This window comes from Chaetodon trifascialis, chromosome 22 (assembly GCF_039877785.1).
Source record: "Chaetodon trifascialis isolate fChaTrf1 chromosome 22, fChaTrf1.hap1, whole genome shotgun sequence".
NCBI lineage: Eukaryota > Metazoa > Chordata > Actinopteri > Chaetodontiformes > Chaetodontidae > Chaetodon > Chaetodon trifascialis.
In genome coordinates this window covers 8,288,555-8,315,347 of record NC_092077.1, presented here as the reverse complement: position 1 = coordinate 8,315,347, position 26,793 = coordinate 8,288,555, and the positions used below count along the sequence as shown (strand labels likewise).

The following is a 26,793-nucleotide window of genomic DNA, read 5'->3' as shown; positions in this document are numbered from 1 at the left end:
TGTACAGGATACACTCTGCCCGAGCAGGCTGCAACGACCATTGGCTAACGCTGACGCTTGTTTAGTTCAAAAAGTTTTCAAGGGGATCACACATAGAGGTGACGCACTGTGCTGACTAAGGCCATTCAAACTTAATGAAATCCAGCATTTACATTTTAGGACCTTCGCCAATGCGTCTTGTGTGTGTACCTCAAAGTAATCTACAAGTGGCAAGTTAAGCAGTGGCACAAAGGGGAGCAAACACACACATTTTTATTCGAATTGTAAACCAGCCACGTCTGTTGACAAAATATGATTTTCGGGTGCGGGTTAACACACTGGTCAAGATAATCTATCGGTGGTAATGCACATTATCATTCATCATTACTAGTATAACAAATGTACTGAGGAACATCTGAAGAAATGCTTAGACCTTCTGTTTAAATGCATATAACTGGAGGGAATTTTGACGCTGGAAATTAGAGCTTGCCCGAGCCAATATATCAGCTAATATTAGCTTATTGCAAATATATCAATTGGCTGAAGTCCCAAGAAGTAAATGTCTCAGATATGTCATTTATTAACCAGAAAGCAAGAGGTTAATATTACTATTAATATTGATATATTTCAAATGAATACGGCAATTCATAAATGACCAAACAACTTGTTTCTAATAATAGCCTGTCTCCAATTAATGCCTGATCACCTCTTCAGTTGTGGGAAATTAAGACCACAGCTATCATTTGAGAATGGTGGCTACAGTATTTGAAATGTGCCATTTCTGCTGTGAAATCTCTCAGACACACTCCTTTTGAATTTACCCTTTTTTTTTTTTTTTTCAATTTTCTCCTCCGGTCTCACTTCATGCTCCCCTTGTGTCAGGTGCACTAAGCACACACATATGCACACACATAGTGCGGTACACACACACAGAAACCACTCAAGGACAACAGATGTACATCCTGAATGTTAAACCAGAACGCATCTGAACTCAAGAGGGCTCTTAACAGAGATTTTACAAAGAGTTTGGCAGTCGGATAATCCACACAACTCCAACACTTTGAAGTTCAGTCTCTGCTTTTTCCACAACTAACTAAAGTCATGGGAATACACTTTGGAATTAACTTCAATTTAAAGCACAATTTTCTTTGGTCACACATTTTCACAGCCTGCACAAATCCTGTGTCCTCATCCAGGGGATTGATTCCAAGCAAGAGGCCTTGACTGTTACGACAGACTGCTACACATTATGATGGAGTTTGATAGTGATTATTAGTGTTGTTAATTCAAGGAACAATATATTCAATATGTTTTGCTTTTATTTTTTTACCTTGAAAAAGTCTTATTATTGTTAACTGACTGCCTAAAAACAAATGTGATGTTTGATCAGGGTTAGGGTAGGGGCCGCGATCTTGTCCTGTGCAATGGGTTGATGTGCTCCCCCCAGTGGTGGATTTCCCTTCAGATGCCGCCATGAACTGTGATATTTTTTTTAGTGCTGTCAGGCGATTAAAAAAATTAATCTAATTAATTACAGGATTTGTAATTAATTAATCTAATTAATCGCATTTTAATCTCATATCTGCTAAAGGTCCCCAGATAAAGAATTAGCAGCAACTACATGTTTAGCGTTTAAATGATAATTCAGGCTGGAGCTGCTACGGTGATAGGAAAATTCTTTTTTACGCAAGGTACAAATCACTGCGTTCTTGTTAATAGTCCCGTCTTTGTTCTTTTTTATAAATAAACTTGCCGTTCAAAGGTCCAAGTAGGCTTGCCTCGCTCTCCGGTGTCGCATCCATGTCTGTTGTCACCCTGCTTTTGACTAGTGGCGCAGGTAATATGCGACCTGCCACTGCAGCCTACGGGTCACTCAAAGGGCCAAATTTAAAATGCTTGCGCATTGACTTGCCACTCATGATTAATTGCGTTAATTTTTATAGCGCGTTAATTTGCAGCGTAATTAATTAATCTAATTAATGCGTTAAACTGACAGCCCTAATTTTTTTAGATCAAGAGTCATTGCTTTGCCATCTTTATTCCACACAGCCTTAGTTTTAAAATCTATGAACAAACTCTTCATATTCATGGCAGCTACTGCTGTTTAACAGTGAGAATAAGTGTTAAATCACATAACATTCTGTTCGTTGGTAACAGACCCGTCACTGGCTGGATGTTCACCTGAACAGGCTAAATTAGCTTTGATGTAGTAAATTGACTCGTCAAAGAGTTACCACATTGCAGTTGCAAAAAGTTAGTCTCTGAGGGCACAAAGTCAACTGTAAAGAGGGATGTCTGCAAGGATTTCCTAGCCACTGGGGTGGCAGTGGTAGCAAACAATCTCTGGGGTTGGATAAACAATAAAGGCCTGTCGTGTGGTTAGAACAAAGGCCTGTCATTTGCTTTTGTTGTTGGTGGTATTTTTTTCCCCTTGTAATCTGCATGTCCAGATGGCTGGATGACTTTCCCACTCACAGCATCGTTAAAAGCGCAGCACAGCTGGCAGACAGAGAGAGCAAACTCAGAGTGAGAGGCAAAAGTGTGCAAGGAAGTGAAAAAGTGAAAGCGCTTAGAGAACAAAAAGAAGAAATGGAGAAAAAATAAAAAAAACGACAAAAGCTGAGAAATGTAGTACAAGACAAGAGCAACAGGGAGACCAGAGGACTATCCAAGAGCGCACATCGTTACAAACACGGAGACTTTTGGATGAGTATCTCTTACCCAGATCTGTGTTGGGCCCAGCCAACAACTGTTTGAACTTATCCAGACGGGACGCTTCCCTTTCGGTCATGGCCGGGGTGCCAGATGTGTTCTGGTCAGCCATGCGAGCCACGAGTGGGATGACGGGCGGTCGGTGGGGCAGGGACCGTTGTCTGTGGAGGGCTGCATGCTCACCTGCTGCATCTGGTGGGAGGATAAAGAGTTTATTACATAAACACATACACGCAAGCACACACACAACTCAACTGACACAAAACAAACAAAGGGCTTTCAGATGATGTAGCACATAGTATACGCTGGTAAATTATCAAGCCAACCATAGAAGTGCCTCTGTTTAGAACTGCTGTTAATATCTGATTTTAAAGTTCTTCTGTAAAATCCAGTAAAACAAGAGTGAGAGTCTACAGCCATGCTAGCAGCTGTATGAGCAGCACAGTGGTGCTTTGAGCTAAATGTGAACATTCTCACAATGACAACTAACAGCCTAATGTTTAGCAAGTAGAATGCTTACCATCTTAGTTTACCATGTTAGCATGCTAATATTTGCTCATTATCACCCAAAGTACAGCTGAGGTTGAGACAAATGTAATTTGTTTCATTAACTGGACAAAAAGTATTGGACAAATTACAATTTTAACCTGATAAAGCTAGATGAGAAGGAGAATGAGAAAGACCCAACATTATTGAGCCCAGCATCTTCTGAACAGAGCATTTTTGGTATTGCTCTCTTAAACTTAAACTGGCCTCTTCCTGTGGAGGGGAAAATGTTCTCTGCCTACAGTAGGCTTTAACTTGAGCAGTGGTGAGGTGACATGATGTGAATAACAGTGATTAGTGGCTGCACAGTAACTGCTGTGCGCAGCAACTTCCCATCTTAGCTTGCTGACTAGTTAGCTAGGTCCCGAATTCAAGTGGAGGAACTGCATTTTCAGGTTAAGTGAGCAGATATTTTTAGATCTACAAGTCTTTCCTGTGTTACACAAAGAACTTAAGAGTAGGAATTTAGCAAAGACTACGAATTACATCATGCCATAAAAACCTAAATTTAGAAACACACAGGAGTACTGTCTTTAAGCATTTTTCTGTGGTTCCAAGCAAGGTGCTAATGAAAGCAGTTACTGTTAGTGGCTTGTTTTGCAATGGGCCCCAAGGATGGCAGCAGCTGTAGCTGTTGCAGATTTTGTGATTCAACTGTGAAGCCTTTATAACTTGCAGATAAATGCATTCATTCAGTCTGCTGAGGGCCACATGTTCCCCCAGATGTGCTTTTAAAAAAAAGACAGAACAGAGAAAAACAGTGGCAAACCATGCACACAAGTTATGAACAAGCTGGTGAGGTCGGGACTGCAGTGTGTAAAAGGGTGCTCCTTCTGTCACACTCAACACTAAACAAAAGTTCATAAACATCCCTGTGAACAGCACTGCCAACTTCTTCAGTGTTACAGCAAACCACGACACATATACTGCGTGTATTCACACAAACGCTTCACTGCAATTAAGAAAACTGGAATGCTGCCTATTTTAATACCCTTTTCAGTTTTTACAGGAACAAATAAAAAGCTACAAATCTGTTCTCAACTGCTTTATTTGCACTTACAAAAATTAAAAAAGATTATTAAAGCCAACAGAAGCTTCTTTGCAGTGGAACCTTTTGTGTGATTTTAACAATAAGCCATTTTGATAGTCCATTTAATAACTTTTAAAGGGCTATAAAAGACAAAGCCAAGCTCAAGGAAGTTAGTAATGTTCACTTGTCAGAGTACTGCACAGCGCACAGTATGCTGCATCAATTATTACAAATAAGGAAGGAAAATATATATATATATATATATATATATATATGAAAACATGCAAATAGATAGTGGTTCTCCAGCCTCCATTACAGAGAATGAAAAATGAAAAATCAAAAGACACAACACCAGAAGCTTCAGACAGCCTGATGACCACCAGCGTCTCTGTATGAGTGTACTTGTGAGTCCCTTTCTCTCTAAGCTGCAGGGTAAGAGAGATGGACAGTGCCAAGTATGAGTTTATAATGTATTAGTATATGGAGAGAGTCTGGGCCTCACGAATAAAAGCCATGCTGTGTGCCATTATCTAATTAGACTGGGACAAATGTGTTCATGCTATTTCTCACTGTCAGCTCGCACATTCAAAGCAAGAAGAGAAGAGAGGACGAGCAAAAGCAGAGGCGAATTAAATCTACAGTGAAATGAGACACAGCAAACCAGCAGTCAACCTAACTCAAACTGTGCATGTCAATTCCTTTGCCCACCTGCCAGGTACAGTGAGTGTGCATGGATTGAGGCTGGTACATAAGCTTCAGTGTTTTCGCAACATCCTCACTAGAGGCCCAAAAGGTGTCGTCTTACATATCCCTGTACACAACGTTGCAGCGCATGCAAGCCTGAACGTCGTCTTCTCTGAAGAGACAAGAGGAACTGCCTGAGGGAGACAGGCTTCTTATGTTATCTGTATCTAAACACAGCAACAGAGAGAATGGCAGACAATCACGCAGAAAGGCATGTGACCTGGCAGACAGGTCACAATACACCACCTCTCCTGATATTGCTGCTGATGTTAGATTCTATCAAGCGACAGTCGATCCATCTCTTCACGACATTCTTCTTCCATGTGTTTACAAGTGTTTATCACGTGGATTCTGCATTGCTATAAAGTGCTGCTGGGCCCCGTTTTAAGTAAAAAACTTGTAATACTGAAATGATATTTGGAAGAGGTCTGGAACTGTGACACAGCAATAACAGGAGTCATGGCAGAGCAGTTGTTGCACATTACAAGGTTAAACTAAGGTGCTCAGGGAGCACAGACCCAAACTGAAGTGGAGTAGAAGGGAAAGTGTTTCTTTCTGCTGTCATTTGATGTTTGTGTATAAGAGTCGAGGAAGGTACAAGGAGAGGAAGGGGCAGAAACAAATGCCTCAGGGAATACTACAGTAACCTACACTACAGTGTATTCCTTCTCTTTGTTTGTTTGCATTTTGGTTATGAGAGAGCGGGATGACAGCGTGGTCTGACATAACCCATCAGTATCTATAAATAGGTATCACTTGCAGCACTTGCTACTATCTTATAACAAAAATCTGAATGTGGTCGTTATGAAGTTTTTCATCTTTGCGTGTTCACAAACTGTGTCAGTGCTGCGCACTGTACACTGTCTAAACCACATGCAAGTCCAATCAAAGCTCAACATTGGCAGTCTATCAGTAACTCTGCTCTACAGAATGAGAACATCTGCCAAATATTTTCTCTGGTTCTGTTGATACGTGATGCTATTTAAATGTGGTGACATAAAGCTGCTGTGACACCACATTAACTTAGAAAACGCAAAGAATTATGCAGACAAACAATAATGTAAAACTGAGTTAGTTGATCTCTAAAATCCAGAATGTGTTCTACTATTTATAGCATTTCATTAAAAGTTGATATGGCAACATTTCTATATTGTTTCCCCAAAACTTAACCCTTATCACCACAGGATATACTGGCCAAACACCCTGTTTATAGTTACACTAAAATAAATGTGACAAGAACATACAGAAACACAACAGAATAATAACCAAACTTGGATGTCGAATCGGGTAAAACTTTTGCTCAGGTAAGGAACAACTGTTGAGTTTCAGTGAGTCTTTCTAAAATCTACCATGACACTGGTGCACTTAAAAGCAAAAGCAGCCTCGCTTTGACTAGGCAGGTGAGCCAGAAAACTTTTTGGACACTGAGCAATGGTGTTCACTAACCTTTCGGTGACCCAATTGGAGCTTCGCTGTGGGACTTCACTAGGCGGCCATCAGTATAAGGGCTGCTCTGGGAGGCAAACGACACCTCTGGGCTGGTCACGTCTCCTTCCTCCACCCTGTCCTCCTCCTCTTCCTCATCCTCCTCCTCGTCCTCTACCACCTCCTCCTGAGTGTCCTCTTCCCTCTGTTCCAGCTCTGTTGTGTCATCCTGCCTCTGTCTCTCCTGCTGCTTGCTATGATTCTCAATCACCTGTTCAGTGAACAGAAAAACAAGGTGAGCCATTGGAAAGTCTTCGGTTTTGCTGATAACAAACAGAACTTGTTGAACAGTATTATAAAAGTGTGTAATTTTCTGTAATATGCAAATTAAACCATCAACTTGACTTTAATGTGTATATGTACTAACAGGGCACCTGTCCTTTGACCAAGCCTCTGTGGCAGAAAAGCATGCATTGTTCCATAGAAAGTCACTGCAGCTGAGTTGTTCACCTTGTTTGCTGTCTCCATGACCACCTCGATATTGAGGTTTTGTGCAGCCATGGCCAGCAACTCATCGTCATCATCCCCAACATCCCAGGCATCACTTGTGATGCTCTCAAACTCCTGGAAGGTGGTAGCCTTCTTAGGTTTGCCTGGCGTGGCCGGAGGAGGCTTGTTACCTGCTTTAATCAGGCTGGAGGACAATGACAGGGCCAAGAAAACAGAGAAGATAAGGGAAAGAGGATAAGATTAAAGAAATTGAGAGAAAAGGAGAGGCAGGGTGGGGGTCAGGTGTTGGAAAGGAAAAAAAGCAGAAGTGGCAAACAGGCAGGAAATAAGAGAAGAAGAGATGCCGATAAAGAAGCACAGTGGCGATAAGGGAGGAAAAAGGACAGAGATTGAGGATGATGGGAAAAAAGACAGATGTGAAGTGAATCATTTTGACACAGACAGGTGGGCAAAGAAATAAAAGAACACTCGGGCTTTGAAAAAAGAGAACGGATTAACAATTAATTAATTCATTAACATTTGGCCTGGGCAAAGTCATTAAAATATCCACATTTTACAAATTGACATTGGCATTGAAAGAATTACCAGCAATAAAACAGGACGCTCACAATAAAACACATACAGTAGGTGTGTGAGTCACCACCTCTACACACACAGACTCTTCATCTTAAACACATCAGTCAAAAGCCTCTAACACCAATCAAGACTGAATCTGGCCATGTTGAAAAGACAAAATTTCACTGAGTTGCTGTCTCTGTGCTGCAAGGACACCAGCAGGAACAAGAAATGCAACAGAAAAATTCAATTAAACTCAATCTTTCCCGTTTTATCGTGCATTGGGGAAGGAGGGGGTGGAGGGAGGAAGGTGCTCTGATTTCTTACAAAGACAAAGATTACCATAATAAAGAGAGAGACTTGTCCACATGAGCTTACTCCCATCATGACTCAGAAGAAAAAAGAGAGTCTGACAAAAAACAAGCAAATTAAATTCAACTCTCTGTGGAAATCTACATGATTAAATATCAGTCAGGAGAAATAAAAGGATTATTACGGAATAATAATAGGCTGTTTCTTCTATCTGCGTGCAAGTCTGTGTGTGTCTGTACACGTTGGCAAAAAATGAGATAGGTAGAGTCCGAAAAGTCTAAACTATTTCCTGCAGAAGTAAATGACGACGATTAATTAAAAATGTTTTCCAGAAACTTTCCAATTCAAGATTCTAACTTTTTATGGTTTTTTATTGTGTGTACATAAAATAGTTACTTTAAAGTCCAGTGTTTTCTTATTAATTATAGTTTATTTAAGCATTAATTCATTCACATACTTCCACACACCCAAGACCTGTGTAGGTACAATACCCTGTGGTCCTGAAATAATGACATAACTTCCAACTTCCACTTCAATTCATATATCTTTAAATCATTTAACATAATCTGTTTGTACTGAACATATTCAAACAAGTTAAAAAAAAAAAAAAAAGAAAGTATGTCTTGTTTCTTATTTCCTGTCTACCCAGCAATGCAACTAAATTTTTTGATAGGTTCACTTACACTGACACTGCAGAACAGGACAGGCCATTTAGTGCAAAAAAAGAAAGATAAGACAATTATGGCCACATCGCAGTCAATGATGTCACAGCTGGTGTCAGCTATCACATACCAAAACAGACGCTTCCACATTCCTGGTCAGGATGTGGCTGTTTCACACTATCAGTCCATGCCACAGCAGTTTTCGTCCTTCTGTGAGTGGCTGGGTAACTTCCTTTTAAGATTTTTGCTGTTTTGTTTTTTTTAAAGTCTTCTGCCAAATAATCACTCTCTACTGGCACTTGTGGTGAAATGAGACGAAAGAAACAACAAAGGCTCCGGTGAACCAGTGATTGTAGTCCTGAACGAATGTCAACTTCAGCTTCAGTTAAGCTTTCGTGTAGTTTATCAACTGATGCAAACGGTTAGCATCAGCACAGAAACTTATATTAGCAAAAGTATAGCACTTGTCCAAACTATTCAGAAAGCATCGTAGAGCATTTACCTGCAATGACAAAGTATATAGAACTTACTTAGCATGAAGAAGCGGGTCGAAAGGTGGATGTTGTGCGCCATACACATGCTGAATGCTGAGGAAGTGAGGAAGACAGAATGCAAATGAATGAGCTAGCAATTCATAACTGGCTGTCAAGCTAGCTATGTTAGCTTCATAATACCCCAAACAATACCAGCTAACACTATTATACTGCGACTGATTGTGGTGAAAACGGCTTAAAATGGTAGTAAGAACATAGCTACTCTGTAATATGAAATCGTATCTGTATCATCAGAAACAACTTTGAGACTGCGGTGTGTCTAAATTGCTCAACTGTTAGCCGCTGTTAGCAACTTAGCTCTTAGCCAGCTAACAGCAGAAATGTGTAAACTGTGTCCGCGAGACGAATTTATCACAAACACTGGTATGTTACAAAGGGTGAAACTCGCAGACTTTGTGCAATACTTCGGGAGCGTCAGTGAAAGTGAAAGTTGCGTTTGAAGCTCAACAGTGAGGCGTCAGTTGAGTAAGGCTAGCTACGCTAAGCTAGCCGACAGGAGGGAACACGTCACTCACCTGCCAGGAACCTTCGCTGCGCTTCTTTTCCAGAACTGTTTTTTATTTCCGTCAGTCGACATTTTACCTCTACGGCCCAACCAGTCCTGAACACAAACACGCGAACGCTGTCGTTAACTGTAAAACGTGAAATTTGTGTTTATTTACACCAGGTCCCCTCCTCCAAAACTCAGAAAGCTGCCATGTTGATACTGTCTAATCGGCAACTAACCGCTTCTGTGATTGGCTGCACTGACACTTCCTCGTTGTAAGCCAATCACAAGTGAGATCCGCTGTTAGGTGAAGTGAGAAACTACTGACGTCATGGTCCGCTGTCTGGGCTATGCTGACAGAAGCTGCAAGCTGTGTGTCAATCAAGAGAGAGACCATCAGCATCAGGACCAAGGACAGGGAGAGAAAAATGCTTGCCATTTATTTCCATTTTATAGGTACAGTATAAGACGATGTATGTATAGTTTTGTAAGGTTTACTATTGTTTAGAGTCGCTTGCAAAAGGTGGTACTCATGAATTCCTATTCAGACACAAGTTTTATAGGATGAGGTGTTCATAGAATATAAAATAATCTAAAATGATACTGAGTGATGCAATGACTATTGCTTACAGCAGGATTACACCAAAATGCACCAGCAAGATATCTTATTTGCAAAGAGACTCTGACCCTAAATAAGTGTTAGGTCAGGTTCAACCATGGGCCAGTTTTTACAGGCACTGTGAAAAAACATGCCTATATGTTTAGTTTGTTCATTTCTTTTTATTCATTTAAGAGTAACATTTAGTTATAAAACAGTTTCAGCGTTGTATCTGGGGTCAGATGTTGTAATTCCAGTTAGTAAATTCAGATTAACACCAGTTTATATTAATCCTCATTTGGCAAAATGAATAGGCTGTGACTCGTAAACATGAACAGACATTCTCTGTTGCACTGGGACTATAGAGGTGTAACTGATTTAAAATCATGTAAATGTTTTAACATACACTTAAGCTTGGGTTCAGTAGTCACATATGTGCACATATTTGTCTACAACTGCAATACAGTGTTGCATTTTCCTTCATCCTCACCAATAATGTAAATTGGATAGTGAAGTTAGAGTGTCCTGTTCCAAAAGGAATAGTTTTCATTTAAAAGGAAGCCTATGGTACAACACTTTCATTACACTTTCAAGAAATTCTGTTGCCTGCACAAAATGTTATTGACCTTTGGAGGTTTGAATATGAAAGTGCTCTTTGTTCAACACTAGAAGAAAAAGGGTTTACTTTGACAACACATCCTCTGATTCCCTTCATATTATGTCTCTCACTCTCTGTCTTACAAAGAGAAAGAGAGACCGGAGAAATCTTTATTGTTACATGCATCAAACAAAAGTCAGCCCAGTCCACTCAGCAAAAAGCAGAGGTAAGGCTGTTATTATGGAGGGCAAACCCACTTAAACACAGTTTGTTCATCATTTTTGTTAATGCTGTTGTTTGCCTCATTGCTGTGGGAAGGTTATGAGGTGTTCTGGTAATTATTCAGCTCTTCAGTCTAGAACAGTATGACAGCATCTAACAGCTCTGAGTTATGAATTACGAAGTGTGTGTGTGTGTGTGTGTGTGTGTGTGTGTGTGTGTGTGTGTGTGTGTGTGTGTGTGTGTGTGTGTGTGTGTGTGTGTGTGTGTGTGTGTGTGTGTGTGCCGACGCAGCGTTTGTTCCACAGGACTGAAGCAGAGAGAATAAAAAGCATGAGCTCTCACTCTGTCACGGTTTCTAAGAACCGCAAACGCCCAACATGCCGCCAGGGTCTGTTAGTGGAAAAGGTGTATTACATCAGCAGGAGATAGCCTATAAGATAAGATAAGATAAGATGAGATAAGATAAGATAAGATTCCTTTATTAGTCCCACAGTGGGGAAATTTCCGGTATTACAGCAGCAAAGTGGATAGCAAAAAATAGAGGGCATCAGTAAAAAGACATTAAATAGCAAACAAGCAATATAAACAAGGAATATTGAAAAATATGAACAAGTTAAACAAGGGGAAATAAAGAAATAAGCAACCTAGTATGGGGAAATGTAAAATATGGGAATGGTAACAATATATAGTGTTTTCAAGTTCTGTCAAAACATAGAAATATTTTGTTTATTTATTTTATTTTCAAATAAATTCGCACATTAACCAAACTTTAGGGCTAATAACAGAATTAATATCCAATACTTTTTACAATTTGTTTTTCAATTATGGAGGGGGGGTAGCTACAAGTGTTTTTGTTTCATAAGAAGTAAAGTGACAGAATTTTGATGGAAGAACAGGGCTACAAGATTATTTACTTGGAATGAATCGTCAAAAAATAGGATAATAATTTTTAAGAAAAAAAAATCAACGGATTTTCATTTTCACTCATTCATTTCAGTGTTTTCTTCATAGTAAATGGGGATATCATTATTATTAGTCCGTTGCAGGACAGCACCGATTGGAAAATAGGCCAGTTTCAACATTACTATGGAGTGAGTCATTATGTTCAGAGACGATCTTTGTTGTAGTCCCCACACCTCCTGAGAGCTCGGGCCGACCGGATCACCGCTCAACGCACTTCAGACGCTGGACGCGTTTTGTTCAGCAGGCTGTGACAAAGTTAAAATGTAAACGATCGGACGACAACGCCGATAACATGGAAAAACAGAGCAGGTTACTTTCATCGAGGCTTTTTCAGAAGCACCGACAGGTAGAAGTTATTCTAAGCACCAGTGTTTTGGCGTGGAAGGAAACTGAGAAGAGCAAGAAACGACGCTCTGGCATCAGCAGCGTTTTTCAAACAGGTAAGTGTAACATGCAGAAATGAATGAGTTTGATGCCTTTGTTATAATGCCACCAAAACAACAACAACGACATGTCTTTAAAGTTAGGAAATAAATGTCAAACAGCCCAACTAGTCCTGTTAGAAGTAGAAGAAGAGGAAAAAATAGAAAAATAAATATTTAAACGGTCAAAACTTTTAAGGAATATGTTTTTGTTTTTTGTTTGTTTTTGTTTTTTTAAGGATTTTTCAACCAATATTCAGCTTGATATTCAGTCTTTCCCTCCAGTAAATGCTAACCATTGTCACCCATGCAGAGCAGCCGTCTTCCCAACCTGCGCTCCTTATCAGGATCATGCACATGTTGAGGGGGACACGGTCGGGTCATGTCGCTTCTGTAGCTGAGGTCTGCACACTGACAAGAGCAGGTCGCACAGGTGGCTCCTCAGTCACAGATAGCCTGATTAGAAGACTCTGTTTCTCTCAAAGCAAACACAGGGAGGGGTTGACTGTTCTTTAATATGTCCCCCAGGATGGAGTTCACTCATTCTGTGAACACTTATGAAAGGGGGTTTCTTCCCCAGTGAGCTTTTTGAAAGGCTCCGAAATGTCAGCTCTTAAGGATAAGGAACAAAAAACTAGCTGGGTTTTCAGCTCGGTCACTGTGAGAGTCTATTCAGGAGAGTTTGATAAAAAGAGGCAGACTTTTCTCAAAAAGTGCTGCACCCTCCAGCTGCCAGGTGGCGCTGTTGCTCAGCTAACTAAGCTAGCTGTCAAAACTAGCATGAAGCTAGCTTGCCCGTTCCCCTTTGGAGAGAAGAGGAAGAGAGGTTTTATGGGATATGGTCGACACGTGTCGTGACACTGGATCGGAATGCTGTTTCATAACAAGGCTTGAAAGTCCATTTCAGAATAAAATAATGGGTTAATTGAAATTACAAAACATGCTAACGTCAGGCAAGATGACTGTTACTTAGATTAGCATAGTTTTCCTTATGAATACAACAAACTGTGCACATCATTCTGTGTATGGTATATGTAAATAAAACCACTTCATACATTAATTTACAAGGGCTGTAAAAGTTATTTATGGCAGATATTCTCCAGCTTGTGGCTCTAGGTGATAGCAGCCAACTCACACAGAAGTTTACCCGGCTAAAACATTTAAGTATGAAACTACCTCGACCTATGAGTTACAAAGAATTTAGGAAGGACTCCATACACACTCTAAAGCTAGTGATGAGTTCATGAATAGATGGTTCAACCCAGTCCACAGTCACAGTGAGGTGGAATCCCAGCATGCATTGGACTAAAGGTCTGTAGCTTACTTGTAACTGTGGTTGTCAACCAGCACTTCGTTTTTTGGCCTTTTGCATCCTCTGCATCAGGCATCGTCCACTTAATCCAGGTGTCCTTATAACCTCCCGAGGCTAATGTTTGTTCATCTAGATGAGTTCTCTGGTCTGTAATTATTGTACCATATCGAGTGAAGTGATTACAGCTGGCACTGCACACTTCAAGTTGAAACCTGGCCATTGACCTTCCTCGGAGTGGTATCAGGTGTCCTAGAACAACCTGCCATAAAGACTTTCATTTATTGAGTCAATGTTCAAACTGGCCACATCAACCCCCCCACCCCCCCACCCCCAGTGATCACTGTGACAACAGCAGGTCGGTTACCCTGGAGTTTGCCATTAAACAAGGAGACTTTTGCCAGTAATAAATATCCAGCAAATTAAATATCAAACACCACTGCTAAACGGAATAGAGTCACATTCAAACAACTTAATCGTCTAGTTTATCAGTGACTATAGTTAAAATGGGGAGGAATGTTCCACAATGTCTGTAAAATGCTCAATTTGTGGACTCCACGTGTTTCACATCTGACTACATCATGGGATGTACAAGCATTCCACACTTGCCCCTCTGTGCAGCTCTGCAGCAGTGTGCCTTAGATTTGGAGCTATATACTTTTCCAGCTGCCTAATACTAATTGGTGAAATGTCCTTGAGATATTTGTTCTGGAGCTGGCAGGGTGGCGTGGTGTTTCAAGACACTGGCCCCTTACCTGCGTGGTCACAGGTTCAGTGCCTGCAACAGCAGAAATAATGCAAATGAAGTAAGTCAGGAGGAGATTTAGAAGTTAGGAAAATCAGTGACTCTGCTGCAGCACTGAGAAGACAGAAGAAGTTAATCCCAGCTGATAGCAGAAAATCATGCAGCGTGACTTCAATTTGACAGGTCTTCTTCAGCTCTTATTTGCCATTTTTTGCACAGTGTATTTTCGCAAACATCAAGCTGTCACACAAGTGCCATAAATGCCAAGAGGGATTGCTACTGTATGAGTGGTAAACATCACTGGTCTTGATTCTTTGGTTTAGACTACATTAGTGGATGTTACTGCTTGACGTTTAACTGGATTTGGTCGAATCAGAGCATTCGTCAGTTAGATGTGCTGAGCAGGGAACATGACAGCCAGGACTTTTATTTGTTTACTCACAGATTTGCTCTCACAGACACACAAACAAAATCCAATCACTGAGATGGCATGGCCTCTGAGCCTAGAGCAAATCTTATGTCCACATAATGCCTCACTCACTCCTCTGATACAATGCACAATCCCATCTTGGAGGAAAATCTAGAATAAATCATGGCATATGCTTTAGAGAGCATCTCCCCTTTCCTCCAAATCACTATGCTTAGCGAGTAGTACTTCCTCAGGCCCTCTAAGCCTGGATATCTCTCTTGGCCAGCGGGGGGTTTAGATATTTGCTTTCCCATATGGCAGAGCTGGAAACAGATCCAATGTGTTACAGTCACTTATAGCAATAGTGGAAGTATTGGACACCAGGCTGAAATAGGGTATTAGCACCACAGAATATCCTCTGTAATAAAATCCTATAGCAAAATCCACATATAACAAGTAAAGAAGCAAAACAAAGCTACATAGTTTTGTACACCAAGCACTGGCAGAACTACAGCAAAGCTCAAAAGTTTTGAGAAAAAGAATACAACCATGCTAGCAGCTCTATGAGACTTTGACTTTGAGCTCAATGCTAAGCATCAGAATGTTAACATGCTGATGTTTACCTGGTATAATATTTACTGTCACCATTTTAGTTGAGCATGTTAACATGCTAACATTTGCTAATTAGTTTTTTGGCAAATTAATCACTGCAAGTCACGAGGATTCATCGTGTGGGGACCACAACATTTTGTGCCTATCCAGCCTGTATACGTTGAGATATTTCACTGGACAGATTAGCATTTGGACCTTTTTGTGGCATTGGTTGAAAAGTGAAGAGATCAAGGCTTTGTCCTTCGGGCACCATGAATGTCTGTGCAAAAATTTTTTGTAGATTTTGAGACCTTTAATTACAAAATAAAACCACAAACCTCATGTGTCAATATAGGAAAAATCAGGCCATCAACTAAATCATTAGGAGTCATCCTCTGGGGAACATGCATGTCCCTCAATTATCATGGCAATTTACATAATATTTGGTGAGTTTGAGTGAGTTTTAGTGCTGGAGTGACACCTGAATATGAAGATTCAGAGTTCCTTACAGAGAATCAGGGTGACTAAAAAGTAATTTTACCATTCAGATCAAGCATAATGACTTGCATTGACTGCTACTTTTGGCATTGGTAGTGAACTTGCAGTGTCTATGCACCCCTAGTGACAGTTCTCCTGTTATACCTTCCACCTTTGCTGTCCTCTTCTCTCCATCTGTTTGCCTAAGCGTTGGTTTAACAAACCCATTGTGCCTGTGAGAAATCCACATGTCTTGTTTGACAGCTCACTGCCATGTGTACCCAGGCAGGTCTGTGCTTTGTAATCTAAAGCTGGTGCTCAATGCACAGCCCTGTCTGTACATTGAGAGACGGCTGCATAGGGAGGGAGGGAGATACAGAGAAATAAACACTGCCAGAAAACGACAGCTGGAGATTGGGTAAACTGCGGTTTATACAAGTCCTTTCATTACATCGATTGCATTTATTTACCTGCAGCTTGGATCAACAGGAATAAAAAGTACGACCTCCAAAAGCTAATTACACAAAGAATCAATGACAATGACAGTGAACAGATGATGACGGTGTGGTTGTGCACAACTATCTGTTCCATGGTCGGACAGGGCCAAATATGCTTAATATTAAATTGCATCACCCACCAGCGTTAAAATTTTTTTCAGTTTCACACCCTTAGTTGAATCTTATCCCCTCTCTTGCACCCATGTTGCATGTCACTTGGAATGCAATATGTAAAGGCAAAATAGGAATGACATGAAAACAACATGAATAGTGTGGAAACGCCTAAGAACACAAGCATTTCCTTAAGCTTTCGCTGGCTGGACCTCTAACGCATTGTCAGTGCCAAAGCACAGTAACAATAAAGGGATTACTCACTGATCCACTGTGTAAAGGGAGGGGTGCAGAGTATGAGCAGAATATGAATATGATGACAGCTTTTTGTCAAAGGACTAAAAGAAGGTAAGGCCAGGTGCTGTGCTGTCAGAGATAGACACAACCACAAAATCTCTTCTTCACACATCACGTCTATGATCCACTTCCTCATTGTACATGTGGGCTGATGAGATTGTCTGGAGTTGGGTCTCTTAAACAGCCACGTGCCAGACACCTAGGGTGTGATGATGAGTTCACAGATGTGATGAGGCACTATGAAGGAACCAATGTCTTCAGTGGAATCCAGTCAGGTGGGATGCCACCCAGGTTTAGGGAAGCAGGATGAGCAGGATCATGAATCCAGTAAAAACATTTTTCACAGATGTATCATAACAGGTACATGTGCTTGTTGGTCCATTGTAAAGGTGCAAAGTTGTCTCCAGAGTTTGTACTGGATTAGTCAGCCCTTGAGGTACAGTCAGTCAGTTAAGGTAGCTCATCAGTTGTCACAAGGGAAAAAGCACAGTACAGAGAAATTTTAAAGAAGCTCAGGGGGCTACTGTGGCTGACCAGCGCCATCTTGTTCTTGTCTGGATAGTGTGTTAGCTGTGAGCTCACCAGCTGCAGTGGTTTCCCAACTTCCCCATTAAGTAGATGCTTAGTCCCCAAAGCTTCTAGGACCAAATATTTCACAAGGAAGTGCAAATGAGTTTCTTGTGCCGCTCTCTGGTATGACCAGGCCTTAACACAGTGGTGAGAAGCCTGTGAGGGATCATGTGAAATTTGCCTGTCCAGAATGGCAGAAAAAGGCCAAAAATGTACAGAAAAGTTGCCTTTTCTGGGGTACAAAAATTGACTTGCAAGAAAGGATATCACTACAAGATAAGCTTTTGTACACCAAAAGGTACAATTGTGCGCTGCCTTTTCCTGAGTGTGTGTGTCTGCCAGATTGAACAAGATTGAATTACATGGTGGATAGTATTTCTAGCAAAAGACCTGAAATCAACTGACCTCCTAAGCCCCATTATTTTAACACAAAGATCCTCTTTCTTCTCTTACTGTGCAACAGTAATTGCAAAGACCTGTGACTTTCAGTCCTTTTCAAGTACCCCTGGATTTTTAACGCTGTAGGTAGTTAAAGGGCCACTTCACTGATTTTAAACTTTATGCTGAAGTTCTTCTCATAATGTGACGTACTTAAACCACTACACTAGTCTGGCATTGGCAGGCTCTTCCAAATCCTACACCAGGATGAATCAGCCATCGGCTGATTAGAGACTATGTTTGTTCATGCTTGCATTTTTAGATAGCATTTAGTTGGAATGATAGAGCATACAGATTACACACAGTATTGAGTGTTGTCCATAGCAGTGGTTTCATACCTGAGACATGGGTCCCAAGATAAATCTGATGGATCAGATGACTAACATCAGTTTTTTATGTGTGGGAACTACTGAATACTTTTACTTGTAGGCTTCTGAGAGGGAATAATCCCTCAACTAGTCACAGTATGCAGACCTATGAAACCTGTGACAAGCCTGATTTTAAGGAATCACAAGCCAAAAATGTTGAGAACCACTGGTGTGTACAATCACGTGCAATACAATCACAGATTGTGTAAAAATCTGCAAACTGGTCCTGGCCCCTGAACAGATTACAACAGTGCATCACAGGTGTTAATCCATCTCATGTGGTTAGAATGGAAACCAGCAGCTCCCTGAGTCCTGAGGACTTGGATGTTTCTGGCTCAGTGGAGAAAGGCACAAACAATGCCAGAGTTGGGGATTACATTCACACTCGGGGCAAAGCAACGCACAGACATTGCCAGACTTTGTGGTCCAGTCCCTGTCTTGCACATTTATAGAGTTTTGCATGCCACAGTTTTGGGATTCTCTGTGCCGCTTCTTGTCCTCATTCCATGTGATTGTCTCTTTGAACTTGGCCTTATTTACACTGGCACTCAACTTGTCAGGTCTCAGTTCAAGCTTGAGTTTCCCCATAATATTTGGAATAGTTTGGCATCTCTGAAATATACCTATTCACTTTCTGCTAATAGTTTAACAGGTAGCCTCATTCTGCACAAAAGGAAATTGGCATCCTAAAATCTGTAAGCTCAATAATTAACACTTTATATCTTCTTTGTCCAATCAGTGTAAGATCTGAAGTATTAAAACATCAGATTATGCTTCGATGGACTTTTATGTGCATAACTATTCCTTACTTCCTGGTTGGAGGATTTTGTTGTTTTGGACAGGACCGAACTGTTTCCTCCTGTAAATTCATATGTTCATATTCAATAGACACTGATTATTAATTTCAGAGTTACTGGGCCTCAGCAGTTGTAACTCAGGGGTTTAGATATCACCTCATTTGGGATCATGTACAGCCCACTTCTTGACTTTTGGCACGTCAGAGATAAAGTTTGAAAAAATGTTTTTTTAACAACACACACAGTTGCCAGAACTCCGATATCATTATCACCCCCTGCAGTCTCAAGCATTTACATTGGGCCCTGCTGGGAATCATGAGTCAGTAATGCAAACTCAAAGCGTCACACTGCAGGTCACACTAGTTTAATCACATACGCCTTGAATATTGTTGATGCAACAATAGTAATGTTTGTTATTTTGTGCTATTCATCTAGGCTGCCCTCTTCATGACTCATTATTTGTGGCTTGTCTCTTAGGGCTCACCCTGTGACACTTCATTGCCAAGTCTTTTATTTGGAGTAACTGATCAAGCAGTGGCTTGGTCGCCACTAATTTTGATTTTTTACAGCGTCGCAAAACAAGTAAATGATAGATTACATTACCCTAAATAACACCAGTCTTCTATTATCAGTGTTCTTGCTTATCGCCTCAGCTTTGCCGGAGCAGAACAAACATTCGAATGCTTGCTTCCAAGTGCAGAGCAAGTTCCAGACGTTTGAAAATGAACACATTCCCCCCAATTCCTGAAAAGCCGACTTTTTGCAGGTAGTGGACCTCTCCGGCTCACAGGAACTGACTGAGCCCTGTGGTATGAATAGGCAGCACACACTGGCTGAGTGCCAGTGCTAAGATTCTTTTCAAGCACAAAGAAAAGTATGTCAGAGCAGAGAGGATCTGCGTTGTATGGCCGAGGGCTTAGCATGTAGCTTAGGGACTGCACTGAGCTAAAAAGTAGGGAATTTGTGTGTGGTTATGTGTGGGATTATTGTGTACACTGGTGTGTGCATATCTGAGCGTGTGTGTGTTGATGCCTCTGTGAGTATGTGTGGCAGGGTTATTGGAGCAGTGTTAGAATGTGGGAATGTCAGCTATTGTTTCCAGTTCCTTGCCTAGCACAGTTCACTGGGATTGCTGGCTTTGTGCTTGCGTCTAGGGTTACTTTGACCAAGTTGTTCAAAGGACGGGCCTGACTAGAGAGAGAGAGAGAGACACTTCCTGTGCTGACTCAATGATGAACGTTGGCTTTTTGTTTTTTCTTTGACAGGAGTAGATTTGCCTACCAGGCTAACACGGACAAGATTTCATGCATTTTTCATATTTCTTCTCCGGAAACAGGGGAGCTTAAGATAACAAACATGCAAATGTGTTAGATACGAGATAAGATATTCTAATATATTCCACTGAGTGTTTTGGCACAACTTGGGTACAAGTTTGGTGCTTGGATACAAAATATAAACAGCAAATGCAAGAATGTTGAATTATCTTGAATCTAATACAGTTTGCTGTAATCTTGGGTTCATTCTGACTATAGTTTTCACTGTCAACATGCAACATTTTGCCAAAGCTAATCTGCTTCTGCTTATCTGTGTACGCTTGCATGAAATGATTTTTGACATGTTAGTCCATCCTCCTCAATAGACCGTGTCTATTTTGTCAGCACATCTCCGTGATAAGTCAAACTATCAGCATGACATGCTGCACAACAGAAACAACAGCGAGAGTAGATTTGAGTCTCAGCTATCTCCCCGCACATGCGCGCAGGGTGTGCTTAAATTAACATTTTAACACAGTCGAAGTGATGGTTTCTTCCCTGAGTCCGAAGACATGCAGGTGAGGTGAATTGAAACCATGGCTGGACAGGACAAGCACTTTAAAAAATGAATGGTATGTTTACTGTAAGTCACAATAACTTGAACTAATCCATTATATATTCTAATTCAACACCCGCAATCACTTTGGCAGAGCGCTGGGTGCCATTTTTCAAATAGTTGAAACTCCTCATTCTTTTTTTTTTAAATAAAGCCATTACCCACATGGCCATAACTCTTCCTATTTGTCAAAGTGTGAATATCGATGGCCATAAAGTTATTCATGCCTGCATGGCGCATCATTTTTATTTGAGAAAGAAATGAAATCCTATTCCCTCAGACTCCCAGGAGAGAAATAATATGTCATGCCTCCCTCCCATCCATTTCACCCTATCAGCTGAATAAATTTGTCGGAGAGACTGGAATGTCTGTGTGTGATGCAGTTGAAGAGGTCAGTTAAACTCATTGTGAGTAATATTGTCCTTTCCTAGTACAAAGTGCACTTTTGAATTTGTTCCGTCAGGAGCGTAGCCATCTATTGTGCTTGAATGCTCAGATTTTCTGGATTTAAATATAGAAACCGGTCACAGGGGAAGGCTGTATTACGAGATCTAGTGTAGAATATTGAGGCATCACCTGCAGAGCATTGAGTCGCACCTTTTTACAGTCCATATCGTGGGTGTTTAAGCTAGTCTTTCATGATTTCATTGCCCTTTCTGGATTTTCCCTGGTTATTCTGTTTTAGACATCCATTAAATCCTTTAAGGCAGCTGACCCACCCCATCTCTTCAACAGACCATTCAAACACTGCCAAAGTCCTTTTCATCCTAAAGTAATTTTAAACAAGCAGCCTGAATCCCGTCCATGTGGGAAACAAGAGCAAGAGGACGCAGTTTCTTCCCAAACACTCACCAGTTCTCTCGGGATATGGCTGCCATATTCCTCCCATTGATTGTGCTGTCTGTGGAATCGATGGTCGGCTGCCAGTCTAAGGTCATCTTAAGACAAGATACCTTTGTAACTGAGTGGATGAATCAGATTTCATTTCATGTCATTTTTAAGGGAAAATGTAGGGTTTTTTTGCCTCTGGGGTGAAGTGGAAACAAGCTGTAAACTCTACAGTTGTTATCACCATTGAAATCAGGCTAATTTATTAGCGAACAGTTGCCTGTTTACACATCCAGTTCAAACAGGGCATTATTAGCACTTATTTGAAGTCACGTCTCATTTGATGAATCCAATTTTCACTCTACATTTAGCTCTGTTTTGGTCTGCACCACCTGCTCAGGAAAATGTTCAGGCCATTAGCTACCAAATGTTTATAAGCTAGTCACAAACTTTGTGCGCCATGTGGTGCTGGGCAGGAAGCGTGGAGTGGCTTTATCTGAGCTTTTTCATTGAAACAGCTGCCTTTTACATCTGGAAATGAGGCAGATGAGAGCGGCGAGACTGAACCAAAACAATAAACAGTAAAGGCCGTGGGCCATAAAACCAAAACAGTTATCTGAAACAAGCTCGGAGAGCTGAGGGAACGCAGAGTCGGGTGATAAGTCTTTGTGGGTTTGTCTCTTTGATCCAACCATTTTACATTACACATGATCATGTGAGCCATTGTTATAAAAAATACTCATTATTGCAGCTTTAATGATCAACAAAAATGATGGATGCTTTTGTTAACAGTGCAGTTTTGCAATAATAGTCATTTCCACAGTTCCTTTGCTTTGTCAGTGTGTGTGTCCATGCACGTGGCAATTTACTACACAGACTGACTGTGCTGTCAAAAGAGCACCATGCTTTGTTATTGTGTAATGCAGCTAAGTAATACAATCATTTATTAATGTCTCTCCAGCACACAGCCATGCTGTCAAAGTGTGTGAAATAGTGGCCGTCCACAAGACCAAAGACGATGACCAGGACAACGCAGAGACCAGGAGGAGTCAGAACAAAGCGAAGCAGATCTCCCCGCCGTGTCCCTATGCATTCACAGGTATGAAACCACACTTAAAGGGACATTACACTGATTTTACACCTCAAAGTCAGTTTGATGTCTTCTGTGGTTATGTCAGGTCTGAGAAAATAAAGGTCTGCATTATGGCAAGTGGAGGATCCTTGACCCATATAAGGGACTAAAAGTAAGGACATCTCAGCTTTTACCGTATTGATTTTTATCCTTTTTAAAATTACCTTCCACACGTCCTCGTTCTTTATGGATGTGCATTACTTAATCACCGAATTGCTCCTTGCAGAAAGAGATGCAGCGTCTTTTGTTTTTGGGCAAGTGTGCCAAGAGCTTGTGTTCACTCCACCAATCACAAGTGATCTGACACAGGAAATAAGCCCGTAGACAGCTCCACAGTCGGAAAGTAATGCATTAACAAGAGAGCACCCTCACAGCTTAGCTGACTGGGTCTAAGATGGCAGCATGCCAGTGACTTATGGGCTAATGCTTAATTTTGAGCCATTAGATTAAATCCAAACAAGATCGGATTTACATTATTTATCGCAGAAAATGTAAAAAATTACCTTACTAATGTGAGCTTTTACTGGCATTAGAGTGTGTCGAGTCTGACTCCGCTGCATTCCCACGATCTGTGGAAACTTGGCATCAAAGACACGTTCCATCACTTACATCCTGATTATGTAACTTATTAAAGGATGATTTTACACCCACTCTGAACGTCTCCCTGCCTACCCCACTGTAAGTACGAGGTACTGTAAGCGATTTGGACTGAAGAACTTGCCTGGAAAGTTAACTTTTCTATCAGATGAAAAGAATGCTTAGTATGATAATTTCACTTTGAAATGCTTAGTGAGTGAATCTGCCGTCAAAGTGCTTAGCGAGTGAATTTCTGGTCCTCAATGTAAATATTTCAGCGATGTTCTCGAGCAGGATATTATGGGACTCCATCTCTACTTTTTGTCTGACGATCAGCAGAGGCCTGTTTTACTAAAGTGACTTCTTCTCTATTTCCCCACATGCCCCCCTTTCTTACTTACTCACACATCTGATTGACCTGGCTGGGGAGGATACAGCCTTGGGTTCATTCTCCGGCCAAGTCGCACTGTAGCAAACCAGGAAGTAGTGAATGCAAAATGTATTAGCGGACATCTCACTGAAATATTTTTTCACATTGCTATCTTTCTTCTGCTGATACTTTTCTCCCATTCTCTAAGAGCTATGAGGCATTGGTTAGTAAACGTTAGAGTGTAACATTCCTTCCCTCTGTTTTGTTTCTCTTTAGTTTCCTATGTTAGGAGGACAAGGCAGCACCAGTGGCGGTGCAGTGACGTCACCTTCCGCTGTGCCAATCAGGGACTCTGCGAGCAGTGGATCCATGTTATCAATGAGCAGCTGTCGTCACTCAGTACGTTCCGTTTAATGATGTACTCTAGCAGATGGGCTGACGAGCTTTGACCCTAACTTACAGTAAGAAGAAGCAGTTTATTGACTACATGCCATAAATGTGCCACTCGCTGAGAATCTACCTCAGTGAGTACTACAACACATACTGTATACTTAGATTACACATTCATCAAGCTGCACCACAGAGATAAAAGGAAAATGTAAGTGCAGGAAAAGTGTGTTCAGTAGCACATTGGTTGCATTACACAATAACTTCAGTGTTTGGTCTACGCCTGTGTTTCTCAATTCCGGTCCTCGGGCCCCACCGCTCTGCATGTTTTAGATGTTTCCTGCTCCAACACACCTGATTCAAATGAGCGGCTCGTTATCCGGCCACTGCAGAGCTTGATGATGAGCCGATCATTTGGATCAGGTGTGGTGGAGGAGGAAAACATCTAAAACATGCAGAACGGTGGGGCCCGAGGACCGGAATTGAGAAACACTGGTCTACGCCAACTGGACTGCAACATGCTGCACAGTATATTCTGTATGGAGGCATCAGGTGCTCTGTGAGGATCAGGATTTTTATTCCTCAAGCAGTTTTTAATAGTTAACAGCGATGTGCACACGGGATATACAATGCAATCCTTTTTCTGAGTGGTTTATAGACTGTTTCAATGGGACACCACCATACAATATGGAACATAAGATAGTGTAGCACCCGAGGAAAACCTTGACTTCTCTCTTCACTCACCATACCTGCATGACACTACCTCCAGTCACTTTAAATCATTTAAAAGATGCTTTTTTGTTAGCTGCATCAACAGCGTATGAGGCAAACCAAAGAGAAATGATAGAAGTTTGAGTAAACACTTTACAGATTAGTATCAAAGAGCAGGAAACTAGAAAGATCAGGGAATTGTCCCACGGTGCATATTCAGTATTTAAGAGCAGACACTTAGTTATAGATTGTTCTACATTAAAGGACCACTGTATAGGGTTTAGTGGTATTTAGTGATGAGGTTGCAGATCACAACCAACTGAATCCCCTCACCCCTCCCTTTTCAACCATGTAAGAGAACCTACGATGGCAGCAAAAACACACAAAAAGCTCCTCCTGGAGTCAGTGTTTGGTTTGTCCATTGTGGGCTACTGTAGGAACATGGCCGATTCCATGGAAGAGGACCTGCTCCCTCTTTAGATATAAAGAGCTCATTCTAAGATAATGAAAAGACAATTCTTATTTTCAGGTGATTATACACTAATGAATATAAACCTATGAATATTATAGCAATTTCTGCCAGTATATCCCCTTAAATCATAAACCACTGGTCCTTTGAAGTGAAATAAAAGAGTACAAATACCTCTTTCAACAAGATATCACCAACTCTGTCAAATACCTAAAAAACAAAACACTAGGGGGAAGCTGTTTTAATGTCATATTGCCGTCTTTATAAAGGAAAATTGATTCAACTCCACAAGTATAATTGAACCATTCTGACCTTCCCCCACTGCAGTCTTCTCTCCGTGTTTAACAAACTTATCATTCAAGGCGAGACCTATTGCTGAATGAGCTCCTCTGCCCCTTAACCAGACTGTAAAGAGAGTGTGTATTATTGTCTATAAAAAAACATTTCATTCTCTTCCGCAGTATGAATGTCCTCAGGAGAGCCCACAGACAAACCGACAATAGATTTCCTTCCTGCATTTCTCTTTTAGACAGTACCTCACAGGTGCAGACATAAAGAATGGAGCCAGCAACAATAGTCTGATAAAACATATAAATGGTGGTATTACAAACGTTAAAAGAGTGTAGTGTCGCATGAAAGTATCTTTGGCTGGCGTGGACGTGAAGCATGAACAGGGTCTGTGTTATGGCTCCAGCTTCCTGTCCAGATGTGCCCTAAGGAAACGGCATATCTGTCTCCTGCATGTTAAAACTATTCAATTCTGGACATAAAATGTACACAAGACTATAGACCATTAATGTTTTTAACATGTTTGGGGACACTTTAGTAGCTCACCTGTCTTTTTTTGTGTTTGTTTTACATCATCCATTTGGGAAGCAGTTATCAACCTGAACAATTTAATATGACGTCCAATGATGTATTAACGTATTACATGACCGTAAAAAATGAAATTACTCTCAGTCAAGACATCTTGAGATAAGCATTGTTTTACTTTTAGAACGTGATTGCAAATTGATTACATGATTGTGTTTCTACAGGATTTAGTGTGCATGTAGCATGTGGAAATTACAGTGTACGATGGGTTCAACCAATTTGAAACCATCTACTTAGCCCTGCAGGATGAATCAATTCAAGAAAATTAACCACATTCATTGTGAAAATGAAGCCTTGGTCTGTTCAATAGTGTTAAGCCTCCTCCACAGCACACCTTTACATCACCCATTGACAATCCATTGTAATCTAATGGAACTTTTGTCTTATTGCCAAACAATATTGCAGCCTATATTTCTTTGTGCTCATTTAACACTTGATCCCAATCCATTCATTTTCAATCCGAACAGCTGCTGTATCTCAGTTTGTTGTCCTAAACGCAGTCTTCCACAACAGCCATAAACAAGCCATTTAGTATTCTCCATCGCAGCACTTTGTTGGTTTATCACCGAATGATGCAGCACCTCTGAATTGCTTCACACTCCTCGCACGGTCAGTCGACACACCATTTATTTCTTGAGCGGCGTGTTTTG

General features: G+C 41.0%; 2 protein-coding genes across 3 annotated transcripts in view; one reads left to right on the top strand and one right to left on the bottom strand.

The window, feature by feature from the left end:
- tbc1d22a (TBC1 domain family, member 22a) overlaps nt 1–9,756 on the bottom strand; it is a 109,035-nt gene extending 99,279 nt beyond the window's left edge. For both annotated transcript variants that reach the window (XM_070992450.1, XM_070992449.1), the window contains exons 1-5: nt 9,545–9,756; nt 9,006–9,062; nt 6,947–7,130; nt 6,458–6,707; nt 2,701–2,883 (exon numbers count right to left, since the gene is read on the bottom strand). In XM_070992450.1, the coding sequence (XP_070848551.1) occupies nt 2,701–2,883; nt 6,458–6,707; nt 6,947–7,130; nt 9,006–9,062; nt 9,545–9,606 (736 nt within the window). In that variant the 5' untranslated portion in view covers nt 9,607–9,756. The remainder of the gene's footprint in view (nt 1–2,700; nt 2,884–6,457; nt 6,708–6,946; nt 7,131–9,005; nt 9,063–9,544) is intronic.
- A 2,433-nt stretch (nt 9,757–12,189) lies between these two features.
- The window catches only part of cerk (ceramide kinase), a 30,375-nt gene continuing 15,771 nt past the window's right edge, over nt 12,190–26,793 (top strand). The window contains exons 1-3 of the mRNA XM_070992451.1: nt 12,190–12,337; nt 22,587–22,724; nt 23,980–24,102. Of these exons, the coding sequence (XP_070848552.1) occupies nt 12,190–12,337; nt 22,587–22,724; nt 23,980–24,102 (409 nt within the window). The remainder of the gene's footprint in view (nt 12,338–22,586; nt 22,725–23,979; nt 24,103–26,793) is intronic.